Source organism: Cynocephalus volans, chromosome 15, assembly GCF_027409185.1.
Source record: "Cynocephalus volans isolate mCynVol1 chromosome 15, mCynVol1.pri, whole genome shotgun sequence".
In the NCBI taxonomy this organism is placed as follows: Eukaryota; Metazoa; Chordata; class Mammalia; order Dermoptera; family Cynocephalidae; genus Cynocephalus; species Cynocephalus volans.
In genome coordinates this window covers 86,191,439-86,218,407 of record NC_084474.1, presented here as the reverse complement: position 1 = coordinate 86,218,407, position 26,969 = coordinate 86,191,439, and the positions used below count along the sequence as shown (strand labels likewise).

At 47.6% G+C, this 26,969-nt stretch overlaps 2 protein-coding genes across 2 annotated transcripts in view; both read right to left on the bottom strand.

The window, feature by feature from the left end:
• Positions 1-6,478, bottom strand: part of CCN4 (cellular communication network factor 4) — a 74,925-nt gene extending 68,447 nt beyond the window's left edge. Inside the window, exons 1-2 of the mRNA XM_063079280.1 lie at positions 6,393-6,478; positions 6,047-6,309 (exon numbers count right to left, since the gene is read on the bottom strand). Coding sequence (XP_062935350.1) covers positions 6,047-6,309; positions 6,393-6,478 — 349 coding nt within the window. The remainder of the gene's footprint in view (positions 1-6,046; positions 6,310-6,392) is intronic.
• Positions 6,479-11,117: 4,639 nt separating this feature from the next.
• Positions 11,118-26,969, bottom strand: part of TG (thyroglobulin) — a 241,191-nt gene continuing 225,339 nt past the window's right edge. The window contains exons 46-48 of the mRNA XM_063079279.1: positions 13,982-14,116; positions 12,262-12,452; positions 11,118-11,236 (exon numbers count right to left, since the gene is read on the bottom strand). Coding sequence (XP_062935349.1) covers positions 11,118-11,236; positions 12,262-12,452; positions 13,982-14,116 — 445 coding nt within the window. The remainder of the gene's footprint in view (positions 11,237-12,261; positions 12,453-13,981; positions 14,117-26,969) is intronic.

Here is a 26,969-nt window from a genome sequence, read left to right as displayed (position 1 = left end):
AGTGCTCTGTATGGATGAGCAAAGGCCCAAGAACACTGGCCTGGAGTTGGGAGTCCTATGTTCTAGTCCTGCCCTGGCTCCTCAGTAGGGTCTGCCTGACTATCTCTGGAGAAGTGGCTCTATTTCCCCACTGACTGGGAAGCACGGCATGGCCAGAAGTGACAGGGAAGAGCTACGACGCAAAGACGCCCTGGAGCTGGGATCATATAAATGACTCCCGGGACCCCAGGGGCCAGCTTTGAGATCCTGGGCAAGTTGCTCACCTTTTCTGAGCCTGAGTGTTGCCATCTGTAAAATGGGGATGACAATCTGTTCTCTGGCCTATTTGCCAGAGCCGCGGTGAGGATCAGATCCATTCATAGCCAGTGAGCACTTGCAAGATGCTAGTATTCATATAAAAGGGTCCAGGAGTGAAGTCTGGTGATCCTGTTTGGCCCCTGATGAACCATGTGTCAAGCCACTTGGTGGGGAGCATGTTAAATTATCCCTGAGATTCCTGCCAGCCTTGCCAGTGGCCCCTAATAGTTTGTGTCCTTGCTACATGGGGTGAGGCCCTCCAGGCTCAGCCAGTGCTGATCTGCTGAGGGTTCCTTCCACTCCCCAAGTTTCAGTTTCCACTTAGAAAATGAGGGGGAGGAAGGAGATGAGGTCGTATGTCCCTTCAAGCTCTCACATTCCACACAAACACAGTTCAGTGCAATTCAGCCTGTGTGGGACTACTTGGGACCTTCAGAACATCTTCTTGGTCCTCAGTGAGGAGGTTGACATGGAGCTGAAGAATGTCCTGCAATGGGGGACATCCACAGGGTAAATTATGGCAAAACTGCATCTTATTTGAGTGTAACTTATGAATCTTTAACCCTATGTGCTAGGCAAATAGTAATGATGATGATAAAAATCTGTATTTTTTGCTTCAGATACCCATAAATGCAAGTCATTTACTTTTTCATGATCAACCAAAGAAACAGGAATCTGTTCCGACACTGGAGAAAAAACTGTGTTGGAGCTGAGCGGCCACCCTCTGTACCACTACTGTATTGACTGGTCATTGTAGAAGACGTTCAAGGTCAATTTCTACAATATAGGATTTTCACTCAAGATGTCAGAACCTAAATTCCCCCCAGCAGTGCAAGTACACTACATAGCGATTAAAAGTGATTTAGAAGAATAATTAATGACATAGTAAGTGTCCACATTTTATTAAAAAGTTTTTTAAAAAATACTGGCTATAAAACAGTTCGTAGCATAGAAGCCACTTTTGTTCACATATATAAATAATTATATGATGTAGGAATACATTTCTAAATATAACAAGTCTGTGAAAACTATAGGTAAAAAAATTGTATATGGGACTCATGCTAATGAGTAGATTTTAGCTGCTCTTGCCACAAAAACAAAAAAAAAGGGATAACTGCAAGAGGATGGATATGTTGATTTTCATCACTATAGTAACCATTTTCACTATCAATATGTATCCCATAACATCATGTTGTGTATCTAAAATATACACAACAAAATTTATTAAAATAGGTAAATAAATAGACAAAGTCTAGAAGGATGCATGCCAAAATACTATGAGCAACTCTCTGGGTGTTAGGTTTTGGTTAACATTATTTCTCTTTTTTGCTTTTGTGCCTTTTGTAATGACCTTTTATGCCTCTGCAATCAAACTTATACAATTCCCATCAACCTAAGAAGCGAGCTGGGGAAGACTCTTCAGAGGGATTCCACAGGGAGGGGCGGTGGCCGGGAGCGAAGGACACAGCTGACCTTGCTCATTCTCTGAACCACTGACAAATGTCAGAGCTATTTTGGGTCTATGATGTCACCCCTTGCAGACCAGCTCATGGCTGTGGTTATGATGTCATCTGCTGTCTGGCTGGGCGGCTCTGTGGCCAGTGAAGTCCCTGGGAAATGGAATTTCTGGAGGCCCCTTATCCACTCCGCAGAGAGCTGTGTCCCTGCCCTCCACCCACAGGAATGCTCAGAGAGAGCCTGTGGAGTGCCAGGGCTGCAGAAGGGGCAACTGGAAGGGACGTGGCTGGGCCTGGTGGCATGGGGGATGTTTGTGGCCTTAGGCCTAGGCCCTCCCCAGTCCTGCCCAGCCTGCTGCTCTCCTGCCCCTCCACCACCGACAGGCAGTGTCCGTATCACACCTTAGTCTACTGGACTTGACACGAGATTGTCAAGGCCCCCTGGTGTGTTGACCCCCTCACTTTGCCTCATGCTCAAGATGGGCCCTTTGCCTGACAGTGACCCCCGCTACCTGTGCGCAACCCACCCATCCTCAAAGAGCCTGTTCCAATGTCCCTTGTGCTGATTGCAGAGGCGGACGGCTGACACCCACACTGGAGCCCTTGGGTCAACTGTTCAGGTCCAAATCCCTCTGACAGCCATGTGGCCTCGGGCAGGACTTCTCACCTCTCTAGACTTGGGAAAAATGGGTTTTCCCCCTTCATTTCACATGAGAATGGGGTAAGGAATTTTACACAGAAGCGTGTAGAATGATGCCTGCCACAGGCCAGCTTGCGGGAGGTTATCATTCCTCATGGGTGTGACAGCTGACGTTCCCTCCTGTGTCTCAGAGCCCCTCCTCATGCGGTACATTCCAGGACGCTCTGGCACTGTACTTAAGCTCTCCCAATCTCAGTTTCTCATGGGGGAAGGGGATGAAGACAGTTACTAAGAACAGGACAGATCTCTAACACAAAAACGGAAATGAGCGTTCGGCTTGGTGACCCTTCTCCCCCAGGTGCCGTGGAGACTGTAGAGAGGAGGTTGTGTGTGGGGAGGCCCGGCAACACTTCGGGGTTCTTTAGGGCACAGATGATTGGGCTGGACCATGTCTGTCTGAACTATCATGAGCACAAATTTCTGACCCAGTTTCAACCTCTGTGAGCAAGAATGGAAGTAGAAAAGGTGAGGAGTGATAAACTTTACCTTTCTGGCATGTGGAACGACAACCAGAGGATTGTGACCCTGAGGTGTTTGGGCAAAACCCAGCTGAGATCTCAAAGTTCGAGATGGAACTAGCAACCAGCTCTCTTTCCAGTAAAGTTTCTCCACAGGCTCCCTACCAGCACCAGCCTTGCCGCACAGCCCACCAAGCAGATGTGCGCTGTCACACAGTTGCGGGGCGGTGCCATCCGTGGAACAAACTTAGAATAGTGATACAACATGGGCTGTGTAGAATCTCTGGAGAAAATCTTGACTTTGCCTAGAACATTACTGGGCTCTCGTTGCATGGGATATGTCAGTTTCCTTAAATTCTCTCCAGATTGTCCCAGACAAAAGGTTTCAGTCTTCATATACCCAGCCTGGCACTCTGGGGCCACAGCCTCATGGGCCATGAGACTTGGTAGGCAGAGCAATAAGACAACTTGACAGGTGGCACGATGTGTAAGGGGGACAGGTGTGCGGAGCTGCTACGTGGTGCCCAAGTCTCAGTGGACACCTATAAAAAAGGTGGTAACGGTTGCACTTCTGATAAGCTTGGTACATGTACATACTCATGTTAGCCAAAGAGGGGTTGCTTCTGACATTTTCATAATCTGGAGGCTTTGCATATTAGTTTTTGATTGCTGGCATGAAAAATGACCACAACCGTAGCAGCTTAAAATAACACATACTTATTATCTTGCAATTTGTGCAGGTCAAAAGTCTGACCCCATAACACTAGGCTAAAATCAAGGTGTCAGCAGCACTGCATCTCTTCCTGGAGATGTGGGCTAAGAGTTCACAGCCAAGCTTCTTCAGGTCATTGGCAGAATGTAGCTCCTTGTGTTGCAGGACCGAGGTCCCTCTTGCCCTGCTGTCTGTCAGCTGGGGCTACCATCGGCTCACAGAGGCCTCTGTCTGATCCTTGTGTGTGGCCCCCACATCTCAGAGCCAGCAATGGCACGTTGCACATGAGAATCGCACACTTGCCATCTCTCCATGGCCCCCCTCTGCCACATTTCTTGTGTTTTCTTTCTCCACCACATCTCTCTGACTCTGGTCAGAGAAAGTTTCCTGCTTTTAAGGGATCGTGATCAGACTGGGCTCCAAATACATAATCCAGAAGTCTCCCTATATTAAGTCCCCTTCAATCTTAATCACATCTGCAAAGTGCCTTTTGTCATGGAAGGTAACCTATTTATGGGTTCCAGGTATCAGGGCATGGACATCTCCGTGAGGCCCTTATTCAGTCCAGCACACTCTGCAGTGACTTCTGCCGCACTGTGAGAACAGATGGAGACTCTGAGCTGGGGATATCTGAGCCCTTTACACTTTCAGAAAAATCCAGTGAGCACTCACTGTGTCTCAAGAACTTTTCTAAGTGCTTGCAATGCAAAATAGAAATAAGACAACTAAAAGAGAGGCGGAGGAGGAGCAGGAGCAGCTGACCTCCGACGAACATCTGTAGGCACTTCCTGCATTTGTTCTAATGTTCAAAAGCATCCCACTGTACAGATGACTAAATTGGAGCTCTGATAACTTGGCCAAGGTCATCCAGCTTCTAAGCTGCACAGTCAAGACTCACACTTTCTTTCCTCTCTGACTCTCAAGCTTTGTGACATGACACTCAGGACCCCTCCAGTCTACAGAGGGGGGCACCACACCTGCTGCAGCCAAGCCCTGCCCCCCAGGGGTCATGTTCCTTCTTCCCCCAGAGGGTGAAGCTATCCAGAACCAAAGACCTAACAACCCAAGACTCACTCCGGCCTGAGTTTGTAACCTTCCTGAGGGACCCATGGGAGTTTCCAGGGGCAGCTGAGGGGAGAGCTGGCTGACCTGCGGTTCCTGGCCTGATGTCCAGGGTTCTTCTGCAGAAGCCAGGGGGAGACTGTGGTGATGGGTGGTTTCTGGGGCCTGAGGTCTCTTCTGGCCAAATTTACATGTTCTTGGCTGTCCAGGTGCACTCCTTCCTCTTTTTAATGACCTAATGTATTTATAGCTCATCCTTCAAAGGGCAATGAGCTGCAGGCTTCAGTCTTCAGACTACAGTCTGGTTGAGAACCTGGAACAAATTAGGTGTTTCCTACTCATTGTGGAACAAAGTGAGAAGGGCTATGGTGAAAAGCCAGCAAAATCTATTGGACCATCAGAAAGATTCTCTCCAGTTTGTAATTTTATTCTTAATTACGTCAATCACCTCTCAAGCAGTTGCAATGTTCCAGAGACTTCTGTATGCTTTTTATGTACTTTAATTTATTTACTCCTCACAATATCCCTGAGAGGTGAAGATAAACACATTTTATCACCAACTAGGAACATGCTCAGAGATGTTAAGTAACTTACTCTAGGACACAGAGACAGGAGGTACAGAGTCTGGCTTCAAACCTGGGTGTGCCCTCTGCCGAACCCATCCAAGCTCCTTGCACCAGAGAGACCAGCAGTGCCTCTGAGCCCATGATTTTGTTTTATGCCCACAGTGACTCTGCACGGATGGTAATTTTCTTTCCCCCTTTCGCAGTTAAACAAACCAAGCAGCCTCAGAAGGCTAGAGGGTCTGGCCAAGGGCCCCCGTGAGGAAGGGTGCCAGAAGGGGGAAGGAAGGATGGATGTGGACCTGAGCCCAAAGCATCGGCATTTCCATGCTGTTGTCCTTCTCCAGGACCCGCCTGGTCCAGACACCTGGACCTGTGTCTGAGGTCACAAGGACTTTTCCATGCTAATAGAGCAGGTCTGGAATCCAGGGGCTGTCTCTCTGCTGACTTTTCCTTCTTTGTTCTTGGTTTGCTGTTTTTCTAACCAGAACACCATTCCCCCAGCTCTTCCACACTGACTCCAGCTCATCAATCAGACACACAGATACATCTCTGCAGTGACGGGACCCTGGCCCCTTCCTTCCTTGTCACACCCACCTCTGGCCTGGATGCAAAGAATGTTTGGAGACAGCTGGACAGGGCCAGAGAGGTGGGGTTGTAAGTACCATTCAAAGGGAGGGGAGACCTAATTTGCTCTAGTATGAATAAAAAAGAAACGAAGAGGACAAGAAACATCCCAGGGTTATCTTAGAAAAAGACCAGCAAAGGCCTCAGACAAACATCAGGCCCCACCTCACCTTTCAAAGAAGATGGAGCTCCCAGCAGGCCTGGCACTTGGGTAGAGTCCCTGTGGTCCCAGGTTAGCCCCGTGGCCTTGTCTGTCTCCCCGTTGTGACCATCGCTCATGTCCAACCTCTGACCTCTGACAGGCCAGAAAGTGGCCTTACAGAGGCAAGACTGGGATGGGGAGTGCTGGGCACTGCCTGAGACGCTGCTGTCTAGTTCTGGGGGTGGGAACCCAGGATCACTGAGGAGAGAGATGGGTGGGGTCCCACGAGCCCTGGGTGGACAGGGTGGGAGGGCATGGGCAATTGGCAAGGGACTCAGAGGGTAGGCAGGGGAGGCAGCTCCTGGGGCACTCACCAGGTGTTGGGAGGCCTCACGGGCTCCCGCGTGTTTGGGGACAAGTTGCAGTTTTGCTCACGCAGTGCTGGCACCTGGAACACCATCCCACATGCCTAAACTCTCTAGGCCAAGCTTATTTGTATTCGCCCTTTGGTACTCAGCTCGGGGTCACATTTCTGGAACATTCTCCAATCCGACCTAGGTGCCCCTCTTGTTATTTTATCCCCGTCATCACATTTATTACATGGAACTGTGATTGGCTGTGCATTTGTCTGAGCCCCCTATGGACTTGGAGCTCCTCAAGTGCAGGAATTCCACATATTCGTTCCTTCAGCACTGAGCAGAGGGCCTGGCCCAAAGAAGTGAATGAACTCAGCAGAAATACACGTTGGCAGTGAGAATGTCTCCTAATTATTACTCAGCAACTTCTAATTATGCAGGGCGTTCATTTCCCTTGCCTTCTAAGAGCCTCACAACCATGTTCAGAGAGCAGCAATTTATCCACATTTTCCAGTTAAAGTGAATGCCCAGATCGGTGGAGAGGTTTGTTCTGGGTCATTCGGTTGATGAGCTGCCAAGTCAGAACTTAAACTCCTGTCTGACTCCAAATCCATATTCTTTCCTCTATACTCAAAGCCTGAAAGCACTGATACCCCAAACCTGGCTGAGACCATCAAGGGTGATGCAAAAATTTCACAAATTCCTTGAAGATATGATAAAGGCACAGAGTGCAAGAAAGGTGAGAGAGGGAGCGAGGGAGGGAGGAAGGAAGGAAGGAAGGAAGGAAGGAAGGAAGGAAGGAAGGAAGGAAGGAAGGAAGGAAGGAAGGAAGGAAGGAAGGAAGGAAGGGAGGAAGGGAGAAAGAAAAGAAAAGCAATTATAAATGCTAGATCAAACAAGAAGCTGCACCATAATATTATGGTCTAAACAGAAATTGTTCTAAAGTGTAGCACGATTTTAAAACACTGACAGAATATAATACAAGAGAATCTTTTGATCTTGAGGTGAGAAATACTCCTCCTTAAATGCTCAGGGTCTTAACATGGACCAAAAGAAAACCGAATGTAATTCTAGCACACTGCTTGGCCTCTGAAAGATATATATAAAATCTTAATAAGGTAAATGAAGTTAACTGATTTTCAGTTGTTGCAATTCCCCGTGGATAAAACATGGAAGGCTTAGTTGAGGTTGCAGGACAAAGTAAATCTAAGAGAAAGGACGGTAAGAGAAAGCATGGTCAGGGATGAGGCAGCAAGGCAGGGAGTAGCGTGAGAATGCAAACACGCTCACCACTTAAGCAGCAAGCCCCGAAACTGTTTGCAAATTCACGGAATAAGAGAAGACATGGCTTAGAACTGGAAAAGAAACCAAAGGAAGAAATTAAAATTATACTGCTACCTAACTTTTGGAGGCACAGCAGGAGTGGTATGAACGAGTTGGGTCCTCGTCCCTCTCAGAAGGAAATCACTAGGTCTAGTGTAGAGTGGATGAATCACAACAGAGGTAAACTCACACCATCCGCAGCTACGCGGGTGACGGCACTGAGATGCAGACCGCTGAAAGAAGTTACTTCTGGACAATGGGCCTGTGGAAAACAGGGGACCACAGAAGCTAGTTCCAACTAGAGGTGATATTTAATTGAAACTGTAGGTTGATGAGCCACGCCATACGTCTATTTATCCTGAAAAGCTTGAGAGCGGTGATCTGCATTTTGAATATGCACCTGGGTGATGTTCAAGTGCTCAGGCCTGACTTGGAGCCATTGCTTTATGGCCTTGGATGGCTTGGGAGGAGCTGTTCTTATCTTCCCAGCTTCTGTGAGGACACCAAGAATCCCTGAGCTGGTGGCATTCCTGCTGCCTTTGGAGGGCTGGGGAGGTGGAGGGCTTGCAGGGACATCTTGCAACTCCCCTTTGAGAAGATCACGTGCCTCACCTTCCTGCCCTTCCAGCTGCTTCCAGCTTGGGAGGAAGGTGACTCAGATTCATGACTAGGTTCCTGTTCATTTCTTCATTTCCTTTCTTGATTCACAACTGACTGACCCTGAATGTCACCTTGAATGTTCTCAATGTGAGCAATGCCCCATTGACCTCCTGACTTTTGGGTGACCCTAAGCTTGATACTGGGTGTACTGTGATCTTTCTGACCTTTACAGATGCAGAGAAGAGGTTATGACATCTTCATAGCTGCATTGATGTACACTCACGTGTGCCCATCCTGTTTGGGAATGGCTTATGTAACCCCACATGACTTTAGGGGAATCTCGGTGATGCATGAGAAAAAGCACTGGAGTGGGAGTCTGGAGCCCAGTTCTGAAACCAGCTCTGCCAGGGCTGGCTAGGGGACCCTGGGCACACACTCCCCTCTTTTGACTTAATAGGGATTCAGGTCTCCTCCAGCTCAAACTCCCCAGCTACTGCACACTCTCTTCTGCCAGAGTTTTCTGAGAGCTATTCCAGGACAAGGAGCACGGCGACTTGGCCTCTGGAGCCCTCTTAACTCCATGTCTATCTTTCTCGTGGGCTGGCATGCAGTCAGTGCCCTGAGTCCATTGTTAATTACAAGGGTTTTGTGAACAGCACTTTACTGTTTTTTGTTCACATACATTAGCACCCTTAATCAGAAAGGCGAATCTGCAAAGTAGGCATAGTTTTTATAACAGGATGTTAAGATGGGATGTTTTCTATCTCAGATTTCAAAGGCTGAGAACAAAATAGCAGGTGTCATCCGGTGGTGCTAGATCATATGTGCAGGGTTGACAGAGGGGGTGGCCCAGAACTGGTTCCACTGACATCAGCTCATCACTCACCTCCAGCCAGGTGAAAGAATGTGAACAACCCATTGTCAGGGTTAATTCTGGTGAACTGGGGGTTTTTATATCGAGGCAGAATGGACTTTTTATTATCAGGAAAACAATGCGCTAGCTGTGCCTGAGGTTTGGCTCAAGGGCAGGATAAAATATACATCTGAATAGGTGTAACAGGGTATTAGTTTTCTATGGCTGCTGTAACAAGTTGCCACAAGTTGACAGACTTAACACAACACAATTTTATTGTCTGACAGTTCTGTACATCAGGAAGATGACATGAGTCTGAAATGGGCTAAAATCAAAGTGTCAGCAGGGTATGTTCCTTTCTGCAGGCTCCAGTGCAGAATTTATTTCCTTACCTTTTCCAGCTTCTAGAGGCTTCCCACATTCTTTGGCTCAAGGTCCCCTTCCTCCACCTTGAACACCAGCAACGCCGGGCCAAGTTCTTCCTGCTGCCATCCTTCTGGTCCTTTCTTCCGCCTTCTGCTTTTACAAATCCTATGATTACATTGGATCCAGCTGTGTAATCCCAGATCATTTAAAGTCAGCTGATTGGCAACCTTACCTCCATCTGCAACCTTAATTTCCTTCGGCTATATAGCCTTAGTTATTCACAGGTTCTGGGGATTAGGGTGCATACAACTTTGGGGTGCTATTCTATTTACCACAAATAGGAAATGGTGGGAAAAATGAAATTGCTTTCAGCTTACACCTTGCTATGCTCACCCAGTGAACTTCATTCTACAGGTGAGGAAACTGCAGATCAGAGAGGTTAAGAGTGGTGTCTTTTCTTGAGTGGGCAGTGAAATCCCCTAGTAGCTGGGCCCCATTCTCCAGGAATTCGGATCTAGTTGGTCTGGGCTATGGCTGGGGCATCAGGAGTTCGTAAAAGTTCCCGGGTGATTCTAATGAACAGCCAAGGCTGGAACCACTGGGTCAAAGGAAGTACTCCAGGTCATCCAAACACCCGGCCAGACGTGGCCCTGCACCCAGGCCTGTCTTACTTCAAAGTCCCTCTAAGGGGTTGGTGAAGGAGAAACCTCCTACACTTCCTCTGGAGGGAATTTTCACTTTAACTGGAAACAGACTGTGGTTGAAACCAAAGGAACAGCTTCAGTGGTAGAAATGTCAAGCCCTCACTTCCCGAGGGCAGCAAAAGCCCAGGTCTTCCTTTGGGGGAGAAGAATAAGACGGCATCCACAGGACAGAACTTGGGACAGGGGCAGAATAAGATGGCACCCAGAGGACAGAACTCGGGACAGGGCACGAGATCTTGATATATGGCAAATGTGCCCCTTAGGAAAGTGAGTTAGAAAATCAGTTGCTTATTCGAGAGCTCAGATCAACCAAAAGCTGGGGTAATTCCATTGCTTTGCACCTAATCCCTCTCATTTTCAATCTAGTCCTGTCAATTCCACTTCCTAAAGGGTCCTTGGATCTGTCTACCCCAGTCCCCCACCTCCACCCACACTGCCTTGTCTCTCGCTAGACTGCTGCACCTGTCTGAGTGGGTCTCCTACCTCCATTCTGGAACCTTCATAAGTAAATCCTTTCTATCGCTCAGGCTGTGTGGGGCCTGCCCTCGATGGATCCCCATTTACTGTGTCACTGTTTTCTGTTTGCTTGACATTCTCTCCTCCTGCAGGGCCAGGGTCTTTGTTTCCCAGCACCCAGCACAGAGCCTCGTGCATAGTGGCTGCTCCGTAAACATTTGCTGAAAGGACATAGCAGCCTGGGATTCGAACCTTAGAAAGATTATTAAGATAGTTTTGGTGTCACCCAAGAATTGTCTTGAATTCACAGATCAGAGTCACCAACGCTTCACTGCATGTAGACATTTTATTGAAAGTAAATGGCTATTATAGAGAATAAGGAGACCATGGTGGGCAGCTTGGGGTGGGTCAGCAGGGGTGATGGGGGATCTCAGGGGCTGGTCACTTGCTGTAGCTCTTGGAGCCTGGCCCTGGGAGGCCCAGGAGGTCTTCTCCAAGCCCAGATTCAGCTGTCAGTTCCTCCTCTTCACTGCCTGCCGACTGCCCATCCTTGGCTCCATCTGAAGCAGAAGAGACAGGGGCGGGGTTGGTCCAGACCACATCAGGACGTCTCCTTCTTACCCCCTTTCTCTTCGGCCCCAGGAGACTCCAGCCTCCAAAGGGCATTTTCTACCAATGCCCTACAGAGGGGCACTTCCAGAGGTTAGAGCACCAGATTCACCGCTGGTTGTAGGGACAGGCTAAGGGTACAGTGGCACTTAGGTGTGTCAACAGAGAGCCACCTGGCCTTGGGAGCTAAAAGCAGAGTTGAGAATCTAACTGCAGGACAAGGTCACTTCCCTACTTAATGTGCCACTCCCATCCCTTCCCACCTGAAGAACTCTTGTCATTCTGAAAACCCGAGACCAAGCATCACCTTCCCGGGGAGTCTTCCCAGATGTGCCAGGGAGAAGTGAGTCCTCCCTCCTTTGGGCTCCCATTAGGGTGGCTGCAGACTTCTACCATGGCACCAGGAGAGCCAAAGGACATTCACTGTGTTATGTCACTCACTCCCACACTCTTCCGGAAGCATCTTTAAAGCATGATGGTTATCTCTATATCTCCAGTGTCCTCATTATGATTCATATTCTCTCCTTAAAACCTCTTGAGCAGGAAGAGGTGGAAATGCCCACTTTTACCTGGCTAGCATGGCCTCTCCAAGATTTTCTATGCAGCCATTCAAGGGCTGCGAGGGTGAGGTCCAAGCTCCTACCTTCTCTCCGTCCTCCAACAACCCAGGCTAGAAGCCCTGATGCTGGTTCACCACACAGCCCTCCCACAGCCCTTCCTGCCCCTGGTCCCACCAAGGTCCTCTCCCTGTGCCTCTCTCTTGCTTACCCTCCCAGTCCCCCATCAGAACAGGAGGCACTTGGTAAAGAGAAGCCCCTCAGCCTGTGTTCTCCTCCTGAGAAGGCATTGTGCCTTGACACAGTGACCAAGGTCTCCAACGCAGCGAGCAGGCCTGCCACCCAGAGAGCTCAGGAGATGCTGAGATCAACGCCCAGCCCCCTCCATGGGGCCCCCACCTGCTCTCAGGCATTGCTACCTGCCGAGGTCTTCAGAGACTGGATGTACTTGGACCAGAAGGAGCAGTCAGCTTTCTTCAGGCCCTGCCGACTGGGGAGCAGGGCACTGAACTCCTTGTAGGTCTCTCCACCAGCACGGGGGACAAAGTCAGGCCAGGGGGCTGCAAAGTCAGGTGCTTTCCGTGAGAACTCATGAGGGTAGTTGGGATTTCTGGGAAAATGAGAAGAAAGAACACCCATTAGGGAAACTGGTCTTTTCCTGTATCACTTGGGATCATTTCCCATTTGCGATTGGTCCTGAGGGCCACATTGCACATCTTTAAGTGTCAAAGCCAGATTTGAACCCACCCAGCCTGGCTTCCAGAGTTGTGGTCTGAACTGCAGCACTACAAAGCTCTAGGGATGGAAAGACTCCCCAAGCTCCCCTTTTTTAGGCCATTTCTGGGGAAGGAATGACCTTGAGTTCATGAGCTGAACGTTACTCAGGACTAGTGTTGCCCTTCTGTCTTTCTGAATGCTCATGAGGTCACGGTGTCCCTTTCTATCCTGATGTCCTTTGGTCTGGGCTATAGCCAGTCTGTGGAATGCCCTTGTGTGTCCAAGGCCTGGGCAGGAGGTGAATCTAGAGCCAGGAAACTGTTTGCCACCCACAGGCCAACTTGTCCAGGAAGGGGACATCACATCTGCTCAGACACAGGCTTCTTCACAAACGTGCTGCCCAGTCCCGTCTCCCAGCATGTCCCCCTATGTAACCTCCACACCAGCCCCGCAGACCCCCTGGTGTTAACCACACAAGGTGGGTGTTCTCATCACCCCACCTGTGCTCCCACGTGCCCCCCCGAGGGCCTTTGCCTTTGCTTTTATGAACATGCTATTCATCCTTCAAGGCCCAGCTTAAACGTCACTTCCTCAGTGAAACATTTTGTGAAACCCCATGTAAAAGAAATGTGTTTTTCCACTCAACTCCCATAACAAACTGCACAAAGTTTCAGTTTGTCCTGCTTTGAGTTGTGGTGGGTTTTTATGTTTCAGATTGTCAGGCGCTTGTAGCCGGGCCCTGACTCTTCCCTTTTTACCTTTCTAGGGGACCTAGGCAGTTGTAGGTGATCAGTGCACATCTGGGAAAGAGACAAAGGGAAACAAACTGCCAGAAGGAGGGGACAGCAGGGAGGAGCCACTGTGCAGAGGAGGCCGGGGAGGAGGGAGTCTAGAGATAGGTGCAGAGGGGCCCTGAGCATCTACACATACTGTGATTATCTAAGGCAGTGCCACCCCCCTGGGGGAGAGAGGGTGCTCCTCCCAGTGGTTTGTCCCTGGGGGACACTCAGCAATGTCTGAGACATTTTTGGTTCTCACAACTGGAACAGGGGTGAGGACCACTGGCATCTAGGGGGTAGAGGCCAGGGATGCTGTTAAATATCCTACAACACAGAGGACACAACAAAGACTTGTCCAGCCCCAAGTGTCAACAGTGCTGAGGCTGAGAAACTGATCTAGAGCCACCAAATGTAGCTGACCTAGAGAGCAGTATGATTGGAACCTTTCTCCATGAAGATTAACCTGTGCAAAGGTAGTTTTGGCTACAAGGGGGAGACTGAGACAGGGAGACTGGTGGCCAGTGACTGCAGGGTCTAGGGAGAAAAGGTGATCCCTCGACACAAAATGTGGCCTCTGCATTCCAGGTTGAGGGGAGGGGGAGGGGAGGCACAGGACAGAAACCAGGACAAGTGTTCCACTCACCCCGACCTGATGAAGTTGGAAAAGTACTGCATGATTTTCAGTGACAGGCTTTTCTCCTCCAGAGAAAACTGCCCCTCGTAGGCAGGCTGGAAGGGAAGCCCGAAGGCATACTGAACATCTGCCAGCGATTCCAGGCTGAGACAGCAGTTGGAAAGAAGAAGCTAAAGTTAAAGGAGTGATAACCCACTGGAAAAACCAAATAAGCCAAAAACCTATATTCCCCGCTATGCAATGGCTTTTCTCTTTTTACATTGTTTGGGATTCCTGTTTAGAGCTCAGTTTAGTAGAGATTTGGCTTGGCCTTTAGTCCAATGGCCTCTTGGGGCAGACCCATGGCACATCTGTTGGTGGAAGCATGAACCATGCTGAGCACTGAACTCTCTTGAAATGATGCCTATAGGCAATTTTCCAGGAGAACGTTCTGTTGACTGTATTCCAGCCATGACATGATACTGAAGGTATCACTGAGTATTTCTGTGTCCGTCCATTCACTGAAAAAAGTAACAAGTACAGCCTCTATTTTGAGTCCCTTCCCTGCACTTTGCTCTTGTTTGTATGTAACTCACACTCTCACAACTCTTCCAGGTTGACATTTATCCATGTAGCCCACCCTGGCACATAGAAGTTGTTCAACAAATACATGTTATGACTGAATTAAGTATCTAGTAAGCAGCAGACAGATGGGAATAAAGATTTGGAAGCCAGTCCAATGGTATGAAGCACGGAGCTGGAGCTGGAGCAGGTACTGGCGAGCCCATGGTACATGGGATGTGCAACTGAACACTGTGGGCCTGGGAGAGTATTAGAGAGGAAAAGCTGGAAGGGATTTTGCAACTGCGTAGTAAAGACTGGCTTTGCTCAAAGAGAGTCTGGCCTTTGCCTTTGGCTTCTGGGAGGGAATCTATGTCAGACCTGATAGGAGTGTCTTTGTTTAGGGCAGAGGTTGGCCATACTGGATCTTAGTGTGGATATGACCAAAACCTACAGTCTTAGGGTGGGGACTAGACATGCCACAAAGACCAACAATGTGACTTAGGGTAGGAGCTTTGGGTCATGTGGGGCCAGTCAACCTGTAAACTGAGATTAACTACATGAGCGATCAATGAATCAATCATGCCCACCTAATAGAGATCCAATAAAATCCCTGAACACCAAGGCCTGGGTGGGCCTCCCCAGTTGGCAGTACTTGGTATGTACTGTCACACGTCAACACACAGAGAGAATCATGTCCTGACGCCACAGGGAGAGGACAGTGGAAATTCACATTAGGAGCCTTCCTGGGCTCTGCTATACCTCTCTCCATATGGCGATCTTAATCTATGTCCCTTCCCTATAGTAAATCAGTACCATGAAGGTAGCAGCATTCAGTGAATTCTGAGTCCTACCAGTGAATTATTGAAACTGAGTGTGGTTTGGAGAACCCCTGAATTTGCAGTTGGTGTCAGAAGTAAGGGAGGTCTTGTGTGAAGACTGTGCCCTCTAATCTTGTAATCGGCCCCAATTTATCAAAAGAGCCAACCTCTAATTCTGCAGATGAGGAAAATGAAGTCCGGAGAGGTTTCCTGACTTGTTCAGAGACATGCAGTAAGCTAACAGCAGACGCAGATCAGGGCTGAAGTTTCCAGGAGGCACGAGGCTAATGAAAGGCATGAGAGCCCAGGGCCATCATACCTGAGACTTGGCTCCCCCACCTTCAAGCTGGTGACCTCTGGCAAGTTCCTTGATGTCCCTGATTCCCCACCTCCTCATCTATGGACTGTGTATACAAACACCTACCTCACAGGGCTATCATGAAGATCAAAGTAAGATGGTGTGTGTAGTGGGAACCTACTACTAAGTGTGTGGCCCAGTTCTTCCTCAACACATCATTTGATCTCCTGCTGTAAAAAACATCTTTAAGGTAATGGTGGCATTTGTGACCCAGGGTATGGATCATTGCCAGCGGCTCTCATCTGTACTGGTGTCCTGGGCAGACATGTCCATGGACAGCCTTTCTGGGAAAGGGCTGCAACGGGGTGGGTCCCTGAGAAAGGCAGTTTGGATGAAGGTTAAGCTTTATGAAGTGCAGCCCAACGTTTTGTGAAGAGATAGCTTGACTATTTGATTCACTGTGCTTGCCCAAGAGATCTGGGAGAAAAGATTCTCTAGTTCAGGGCTTTCGAGGGGAACATTTCAAGTGAAGGACACATCTCCCCTGTTGTCCCTGCCCTGCTCAGGCTAGGGACTGTGGTGACAGCTCAGCTACAGGGACCCTTCCTTAACACTGGGGCCAGATGCCCAGACAACTTGCTTAGCCTGGAGGCCTCTGAGGAATCAGGGGCCAGTATTTCTACTAAGGCCATAAGAATTATTGCCAGGTATACATGTGACTGGCAGTAAGCACAGAAGAGTGGACATAAACTGAGCCCCTCATCTGAGACTCAGCTCTGTAACTTACTGCCTGTGTAACTCTGGTTGAGTCCTTTGACTGCTCTACGTCTCAGTTTCCTCATAATAAAGTACCAAATTAAATGAGCTATTGCAGGTGGAAGTTTTATCCAAAACAAGTGTTTTTACACATGCCAGTTATTATGATTGAGGTTACGGTTATTTGTCAGTATTGGGTCCCTACACTGGAAAGCCTCATGGAAGGAATACGAAGCCATGTACCATATACAGCACAGTTAGGAAGAGGAGCATGACAGTCACAATTGCGGTGTCTCTTCATTCAATTCTCAGGTATCCTGGGCCCTCTCGGAGCAGGTTTAAGCTTTATTTGGCTAGAGAGAGAAGCAGCAAGTGGCAAGTGTCATTGAAATCTGTAGGATGCTGGGACTCAAAGAGCTAAGTCCCTTGTCCAATGTCAGAAGCATCTGTGATGGAGCTCAGAAAAGAGCCTCAGATTCCCCGGTTGCCACAGAAGCCTGTTTTGCAGCCAGTTCTGCTCAGCATCTGTTCAGTTACCGTTTCCTGAGCACCTGCGATGGGCCAGCCACTGTGCCTGGCAGACCTTTGACAGCATAGTGGCCACCATTCAGGAGAAGTGAATACTACCATCCACATACCTTCCAGGAGATGGCCCGAGGCTCAGAAAAATAATGGGAGAAGCCCAAGACACGGGACAGTCTGATTCAAACCTGAGTGTCCTGGACCTCAAGTTGTGCTATGTTTAATCTACCTATGGGCAGGGGACTGAGAATCACTAAAAAGTAATAATGTAAATGGTTAATAGAGTATTAAGAGCCATACAGGGAAAATAAACACAAAACAAAAAATGCCAGGCAGACAGAAGTTGTGGTAATAGTGGCAAGAAAAATAATCTCTCATGCAGACCCCAACATAGTAGTTTACAAGTCATTTTCACTCTCATTATCTCAGCAGCCCTGAGAATAGGTAGTATGACTCCTGGCAATGGTGCAACGCCCCTCCTGTGCTGGCCATAGTGCAGCCCGGAGCCAGGGCTATGGCGGCCACCCTTGCTGCTCTCCCCCATGGAGCTTGCTCGGCCCTTCGCTGCAGGGTGGAAGGTGAGAGGTCCTGGAGAGAAAGTGGCTGCATTAGTTTGCTATTGCTGCCCTAAGAAACCACCACAAACCCCGGGGCTTAAAACAACACAAGTTACCATCTCACAGTTCCTATGGCTCAGAAGTCTAGTTCGGGTCTCACTGGGCTAAATCGAGGTGTCAGCAGGCTGGTTCCTGCTGGAGGCTTTGGGGGAGAATCCGTTTTCTGCTCTTTCGGGTTTGTGGCGGAATTCAGTTACTTGAAGCAAAGGACCAGGTCCTTGCTTTCTTGCTGGCTGTAACTGAGGGCTGTCCCTGGCAACCAGGGCTGCCTTTCGGGCCCTTCCTCCATGCTCAGGGTGGCCGTGTCCTTCTCACGCTGCATCTCTTTGACTCACTTTTCGCCTCCCTCTTCTGCTTTTGAGGACTCATGTGCTAAGACAGGCCTACCAGGGTAATCCAGGACAAACTCCCATCTCAAGGTCCTTAACCTTAGTCACATCTGCAAGGTTCCTTTGCCGTGTAAGTAACACATTTACAGGTGTCAGGGTTTAGGATATGGACATTTTGAGGGGCCATTATTCTGCCAACCATAGTGGCCTTGTCTACTTTTTCTTCAAAAATAAAAAAAGCTGCATTCCAAGCAGTCTATAGAACAGAGACAAACTTTCGAGACCAGAGTTCTCAGTTCAAATTCCAGCTGACTCACTTAATATCTGTGCAATCTTGGAAAAGATGCATGACCTCTCTGGGCTTTAGTGTCCTCATCTGTAAAATGGTGACACAATCACACTTACCTTACACATTGAATGATATTTAGCAATAAAATATTCTAAATCTGTGACCCAGTTTCTAGCTCATACACCCATTCCCTTTTCCTTTCCCTGTGAGAGACATCTGACAGCTTAAGAGTGGAGGGTCCCTAAACTGAGGGGTCCATTATAGGGTTTCAGAAGTCCATGAGTTCCCTGAAATTTTATGCAAAATCTTGTGAAACTGTATATATGTGCACCTTTCTTGAAGGAATCTCCATTAGTCTTCATCATGTTCTCAAGAAAGTCTGTGCCAATGGTGTGTTAGTAAATGTTTAACAATTGGCTCTTATTTGTAGCATTTGCCAGTTTCCGTGGTGTAAATATTTCCTCCATAGCCAATTTCAAACTACCAAAGTGGTGTCATCGAACACAGAGCTAGGGAAAGATCCTGGCTTTGCCCAGCACTGTGTGTGACCTTAGAAAGTTTACAGAGTGCTGCCTGGCATTCCAGCCCGTCCGATCTGGTTAATTTGAAAGCCTGCATGTATGGAAACCTCTGCTTTGTTTTTTTCCGTAGCAAAGCTGATCTCTATCAGGATTCTGGAGTTATTTTGAGCAGTTTAAGGCAGACATCTGGAGGAGTGACACATGAGGGTACTTCAAAAAGCTCAAGGAAAGATTCATATTATCTTTTATTTCTATTTTTTCACAAAATTTTTGAAGTACCCTCGTATAGCACATCCTCAGAAGAGGGGATTCGGGATCAGAAGACCACCTTCAGTGAATCTAGGCACTGGCTGAGAATCCCAGCTCCTTTGGAGGAAGAAGAGGGGATTTGGATTCAGCATCAGCAGAGGGAGACAGGGAAGAACACGCCAGGGCCTGACGAGGTAAAAGGAGAAGCTTGTCACCTGCGTGGCCAAGCAGATGGGGACAGAGAGTTGATGCATGCTGATCTGGCTTCTTTGCTCTGTGCTGTCTGATCACTGATCAGTCATACGCCCGAACCCACGACGGTTGAGTAAGTATACGGTTAGGCTGCTTGTATTCGGCTTTTAGTGGTCATTTGCTGTCTTTGGCAATCATACTCCTGTTGAACTTTTCCCTGATCTCATAGGTACTCACCCGCTGCTCAGGCCCGTTCTGGGTCTTCTCACCGTCACATGGAGAGGCAGATGAGGGGCCTAGAAAAGCTCCCTGTTTGAGCTGGGCACGATCAGCTCAAGTCCCACTTTCACCACTGACCCTTGGAGCCTTGGTTTTCCTATCAGGAAACGGATCTGACCATCCCTGTTAAATACTCACAGGTGGAGGGTGGGTGGAAATCCCTCTGATATTGATCAACTGCCATCCAAGGAAGAGTTCATGTTGCTGATGTGGGTAAAGTGACATCTAGCCAGACCGTGGGAGAACTGGCCAGCCACATGCACAGCACTGAGGATGATTCTATGTCCGTGTGTGTACGTACACACGTTTTGTTTCAGTTGTAGGATGTGAATGCCATTCATTCAGTGAGGACTGTGCAAATGAGACATGGGATGTCAGGACTGAGCCCCTCATCTCCCACATTTGATGCATGCCAACTCTAGGTTACGACCCAAGCAGCTGACGAGGGTGTAAAGAGGAATAAATCGGCTGTTCTGCAGAGAAGAGCTCACAGTCTAACAGGGAATGCAGAGAGCCAATGGTTTTCAAAATAAAATGCTGTGAGCTGTAAGGTAGCTGGCTAGATGTCTACCAAATGATAGCATTATTTACAAAGCACCATCAGAAGAGAGAGAAAAGAGACACCACTGGTTCCAGACAAGCAGGTAGAGTGGAGTTCATGGAAGGAAGTCGTGGTGGACGTGTGCCTCCACAGACGGGCAGGCTGGCGAGTGGATGTGCAGGGTAGGGCGCTGGAGGGACTTAGCACTTGTTAAGTTTTGGATGAGCTCTGCTTTGTATGAAGACTGGAATGGAGACTGTGGCTGAGTGCAGGGTGAGTGAGGGCAGGTGAGGGGCTGGTGCATGCAGCAGGTAACAGGGTCCCCAAGGCTCTGGGCCTCACAGGTCCTGCTGAGAAATGCCTCATGCTGAGAAGTAAAATTGGAAGTTTTCCTGGTCCAGAAAAATCCAAAGTGTGGAAACCATTAAATCTGTGAAAGGTGTGAGAGCCAAGGCCAGAAGAATTGAGGGTCACATCTTAAGGGGGCTGGGAACATTGGTGATTTCTCAGTAAGCAAGTTATGGCTGCATTTCTCTGAGAACAATGAGTAAAGTGGAGTGGGAAGGAAGACTAGGACTGGGAGGTCGTGGGTTGCTGCAATGGTGCAGGTAAGACAGAACACTGGTTCTTTTCACATAAGGCCCAAACCTTACCTTCAGCATCCTGCTATCCTAAATCCTGCTGGTGCTACTGTGGCCTCGCAGGGTGGCTAAGCCTGCAGCCCAGCATGCCAAAAGCCCAAAACCACATGGCTGAGGCTGGGCTCCCCTCAAGGTGAGGTGAGGGAGTGCGGAGGATCGTTCTTGACAGAAACAAGACACGGGTTTCCACTACGGATGCTGACCTCATCCCCATAAAATATATTCCCTTTCTTATCTCTAGCTGGTGTCTCTAGATAGCTTCCTCCACAGGAAATTAGGAAACAGAGAGGAATGAAGTCTTTCAGCTTCCCAGGCATCTTGTTCTGTTTTGTTTTGTTGTTTTCCTGAGAAGTTGAGGAATTGTGAAATAACTTATGAATAGAAGCCTCTCAGTATGCCACTTTTTGGGCAAATCTAATATGCAAATTTCAGATTCTGCCTATGAACTAGTGAGGACGTAATTATTTCCAAATGGCTTGTGCTTTACAAAAGGATTTGCTAAGCAATCTTTTAAAAATGAGCTCCCCAATTTACTATAAATAATAAAGTCCCACCTTTGGCCCCAGATGAAATACTTAAAATATTTCTCTAATTCCCAAGAGCCCAGCAAAGCTCTACGATATACTGTTTTGCAGTAAGGATGAAGCTTTCAACTGACATGCGGATTAACCTGAACACTTTATCCCCTCCAGAAAGCAGAACAACTGCTACCTAGAAAAAGCTGTACTTTCTAGGCTCAACACCTCTATTCTCACTAGCTAAGTTGTGTTTACCAAGAGCCAACGCTAGTTGTATTTATCATTGTGATTATACAGCTTAATTAAACTCACTGAATACAAGCAAATGCCCCACTTTCAAGAACCCAAAACTGGAAATTATAGATCATGCACTATGTTTATGGTTTTGCAAGAAATTCAAAGGGAGAACTCCAAACAGCATTTTCCAACTTGAGCCTTTGACCCTGCACCGAAAGAATGGCAAGTGAATGCTGGTTTATATGCCTAAAATTAAAATATTTAAGGTATATAGCTATCTTATTCATTTTTCACAAGCTGTCATTTTAATTAACTTTCTGACTAACCAACCATTACATTGGATAACAGGTTTTTTATTCTGCATTCTATTAAAAAACAAAATGATTGGGCCGACCCTGTGGCGCACTCGGGAGAGTGCGGCGCTGGGAGCGCCGGTGGTGCTCCCGCCGCGGGTTTGGATCCTATATAGGGATGGCTGGTTTGCTCGCTGGCTGAGCACGGTGTGGCCGGTCACAAAAAGACAAAAAAAATAAAAATAAAAAAATAAATGGACTTTCCTTCTAAAAAAAAACAAAAACAAAATGATTGCTGCTGTTTCAGTGAGCTGTGAATAAAAAGACCATTGTGCATTATATATGAGGGTAATTCAAAAAGTTTAAGGAAGAATAGAATTGAAAGATAATATGAATCTTTTCATGAACTATTTGAAATACCCGCATATAACATGCTTTCTTAAAAATCTCCAATGCCTTCTCATCACACTCAGATAAAATGCTGTCTTTTTGCCTGCCATAGTTTATGAACTCCTATGTGAACTGCAAGACCCTATGTTTTTTCCCCATACCTTCAAACACTCTCTTCCTCTTCAGTAGACTACAGCTCCCCACTCTCCAGTCCTTCTTTATTCTCAAACATACCAAGCTCTCTCCTACCTCAGGGCCCTGGCATTTGATGAACCTTCTTTGGGGACTGCTCACTCCTTCCTTCTACACAAGGATCACACCTTCTTGTCTCTCAGCTCTCAGTTCAAATGTCACCTTTTTGGAACGTTCTTCCCTCACCACTGACCACAGCACCCCAGTGTACCCTCTTCCTAGAGCTGTCATCTGAACGTCTGCTTATTTCTGCATGCATTGCATGTTCTTTGCACCCTATCCTTAGACCCCCATCCGTCCCAGCCCCCACCACAGTCGTAGTCCCAGGAGGGCAGCCCTTCCCTGCCATATAGGCTGCTCTGTCTCCAGGACCTGGGAGAGGAGCTGAAGCATAGCAGGCAGTAGGTAAATACTTTTCAAATCAATGTTGAAGAGGATATACAGTATAAACCCTGATATGCCGTGGGATGGAAGTGGTCAGTTTCAGAAAGTGACTGATTTCCATCTATACTGGGAAATAACCTTGTTAATCACACAGGCTGTAGTCAGGCCGATAACACAATTCAAGAATCCAACCACTTAATATTTTCTTTGGCTTGTTAATTCCAGCAATCTCACCAAGACAGTTCACTATGAAGATAATATTTTGAATCTGGAACGTTAAAGGCCCCTGGAATGCAAAGAAATGTCTAGAATGCAAATGTAGTGGTGTACAGAATGTCTACAGCCTAGAATTTATGACTTTGTTTTCCAGGGTTGGGACAACCAATAAAGGAGGAACATTACTGCCTCTTTAGTCATTTTGATTTCTTTTTCCCATCAAGACCTTATTTTTTCTAAAAGTCAATTAACCCTAAGCTGCTGAATACTAAACATCTGCAACGTGCCAGGTGCATAACAACATTACCCTAAATCTTTACACTACGAAGTAGATGTAACCATCCCATTTTATAGAGAGGAAATTGAGGTTAAGAAACTTGCTTAAATGAAAACGTTTAACAGATGGAAGAGATGGGATTAAAACTTTAGTTGATTTAACCCCAAAGGATGTGTGCTTTCACTATACTGGGCTCCCTCTCCCAAAAGTAAACACCCTACAGGGAGCCTAAGTAGGTGTTTAATTACAAGAGCCCTACACCAGCCTCCATTCAAAAATAAGTCAGACGTGGTCTCTCTAAAACATCTTCTGCACCATCAAGATGTGGGGATCACATGCCAGGACCCTGGAGAACAAGGCTTCAGTATGAGCACCCCAACGCAGCACACAATTCAAGTGCGATAACCCACACATAGCCTCACGATGAATTTCCATGGAAACTATGGTCTCCACAGTTGGCACAGTCCCCAGAAATCCCCACATACTGTCTAAAGTGGCCACAGATCCTCCCACAGTGTCTGGAACTTTCTTTAGGATCTGGTTATCTGTAATTTTGAGTCTTCCAGCATAATCCATTAAGCGATATTAATAATAGTCACTGGTTAGTGCTAACTGTACTCCAGGCATCTAGGCCTGGATGCTAGGCCATCTACGTGCCTTGTGCTATTTATCCTGACGCTCTCCTGCAGTGAGCCAAAGTGCTGTTATCAGCTCCTCTATATGCACGAGGAGCCTAAAGCTGAGAGAGGCCCACTGTAAGTGGCAGTGCCAGCTTTAGAGCCCTCTAAGGACAGGTGACATCCGAGCACAAATCATGCTCCCTTCCACTGCTGAGACTGGGTACAAAGAAAGGCTGCAGGTGAGGCTCCCCAAACCTGGGCTGGCCACAGGGTCTGGGAGATTTTTGCCATGAGCTGTGAGAACACAGGTGGGGTCCCCCCTGGATTCACTGGACAAGTGTCCTTCGGAAGGGGCTGTCTAGAGAGAATGACACCAAGTGTGAGTCAAGGGGTTAGAAATTCAGGAGACTGGCAGGCAGGAAAGGCTCCGGCAGTGTGCAGGTGGAGCCTTGAGAGTTGTCTGAGCAGGCGACAGGAGGCTTTTGAGAGAACACCTAGGTCCTTGGATATGGGAGGAGACAGTAGTCCAGGGCCTTGCCTGGTGTGAATGTGGGAGAGAGGCCTGCCACTCTTCCAGTCCAGCTTTGTAACAAGAAGTGCTGGAGCCACCCCACTCTGATTCTGTGGTACAATGGCCATCTGCCCAAGGGGGCTCCATAGGAGTAGGGGCAGCATCTGGGGGTCTGAACTGATTTGGGGCTGGTATCTGGGAGAGGGGCCACCACTTCCTTTCAAGTGCTATTAGTAATAATGTCAGTTTTAATGGATTCCAGCAGTGGTTCTCAGTGAGGGGTGATCATGCCCCCAGGAACATTTGACAATGTCCAGAGACATTTTTGGTTGTCACACTTTAGGTGATGAGAGCTGCTGGCATGGAGTGAGCAGAGGCCAGGGATGCTGCTAAACATCCTGCAATGCACAGGACAGTCCCCACAACAAAGAATTACCTGGCCCCAGGTGAGGAACCCTACAGTATAGTCACCCACTTCTTGAGACAGAGAGCTATAGAAAAGAACCACGGGAGAAACTGGCCCAAAGTTTCTCCAATGGGCAGAACTGAACAAGAGAAAGCTGGTGAAAAAAAGAAAGCTTTGTCTTTGTGTGAATAGCTTCAGTAATTAAAGCTGCCAGATATTTCATGCACAGACACACACAAACACAACCCAAAGGCCAGCTCCAGGCTAAATAACATGCAGGCACTGTCACCCTGAAATCTCCCAGCAGCTTTGTTGGACAGGTATTATTAATCTCCCTGTCATAGGTGAGGAGGCTCAGAGAAGTTAAGCGACTTGCCCAAGGCCACACAGCTAGTAAGTGGACCTAGCCACAGCAAGCACTCCATACAGTTGGGTTGAAATGGGTGCCATTGAAATAAAACTGGAGACAGGGCAGGAAAGAGGGCATGGGTCCAAACTGCCACTTACTGGCATTGGGACTGGGACACAATCCCTTCACCCCCCTGGACTTTTTTTTTTTTTAAATCTTTATTGTAACATAGTTGATTGTACATATCTGAGGGTACAGTTGAATATCAGTACCTGTGTGTAATATGTGATGCTTATATCAGGACAATTAGCATATTCAACAATACACAATGTCACCATTTTTCATGGCTCTTTACCAATTCCTTCATCCCCCACCTCTTTTTTTAATCTGTAAAATGAAGGAGTTATATGAGACCATCTTCCATAGTCAGCAATTCTTTGAATCTGAATTTCAAAGTCAAACCTTCTCACACTATAAATTTTAGTTTCTTTGTCTCCTCTTCAGTCATTATACCTATTCTTTCCTTACAGAAGTTTGCCCTCCATTTCAGGAATAAAAATCTCACCTATAATCCAGCTGCGCAGTAAGAAAACCACACTATTTTTGATCAATTAACAACAGTCCATTAGAAAGCAATAATTCACTGTGTTCTGTTCACTAGCTATTGCCAGGAAAGTTAATATATGCTAACAGAAGTGGAGGTACAAGACAGATGGCTGAAAGTGTTACACACACATATTTTTAAGTATGTAGATGTGAGCCAGAAATAAAATGAGAACTGTGACAGCTCCAAGGCAGACAGAAAGAGTGAGACACACACACACAGAGGTCTTTATGAGATGAAAAGATAAACTTGCCAACAATTAAGCAAGTTAGTTTCTGTGATTCATTCACTGATTCAAGTATATACTGCATAGATGGAGCCATACTGCACTGTGGTGGAGAGAAGATACCTACACGGGGTTGTCAAGAATGCATTCTGATGGCCGAGAATAACGGGACACTCTGGACACTCTTAGCAATTACTTTTTGCCAGGCCCTGTTCTACATACAAATTTGTGCACATGGTAACCCTCTGAGGTAGGTCCTATTATTATACTCATTTTTCAGATGAAGAAACTGAGTCACCAAGGAGATTACATGATTTGCCTTAGCTCACTGATTTGATAAGAGTCAAGGGCATGTTTCTTGCGAAAAGTAGTAGACGCTAGAGTTGCTGTCTTTAACCAGGACATTGCTTTGCCTTATACAAGTAGCGACATCTCTACTACAAAATGGTTCAGTAACTCTGAGTGTCTCTTTCCTCCAAAAATGATAAAACCTGTGAGCTGGAAATTGCCTTAAAGATGGCTGAGCCCAGTGGTTTTCATACCGTTCTAAACTGCATCACTGTGACATATTGTCAAACCTCAGTCTGTGAGAGAAAGGGGCTGGGAGACTCAGACCCCGCCCCCATCTCACCCTCTTCCTCACGGAAGCCTGGAATCCTGGCTCCATAGACCCCAGTGGACAATCAGTGCTTGGGACCTCTCCCACCTCCCTACTCCTACTCCCATTTTTCAGATGGCAAAACTGAGCCCAAGGATCCTAAAAGGTAGGATGAAAAGGACTCATTCCCCACCTGCTAAATGAGGTGGTTAGGCCAGCTGCTGTCTTTCAGCATGATTTCCTGAACACCTACTAAGTCCCCATCTGTGCCAGGAGGGTCACTGGGCCCAGAAGTGCCGAGAGCCCTGAAGACTTGGAGGCACTTTGGGAGGATCTGGTGCCTGAGCGTGGCTTTGTTTCACAGGAGGCCCCTGGATCAGAGTAGTGGATCCCTGTGGATCCTGGAGGGGCGTGAGGAAGCCCATTCAGCAACAGAGAAGCCCAAACTGGCCACCAGAGACTGAGGACATGATCTGATTCTGTTCAAGGATGGCTTCTCGAGGACCACCCCAATTCCAGGTCCAAAACAGACCACCCTGGGTCCTTGCCACTCAGGAGCCTCTTGGCAGGGCTCTGCTATT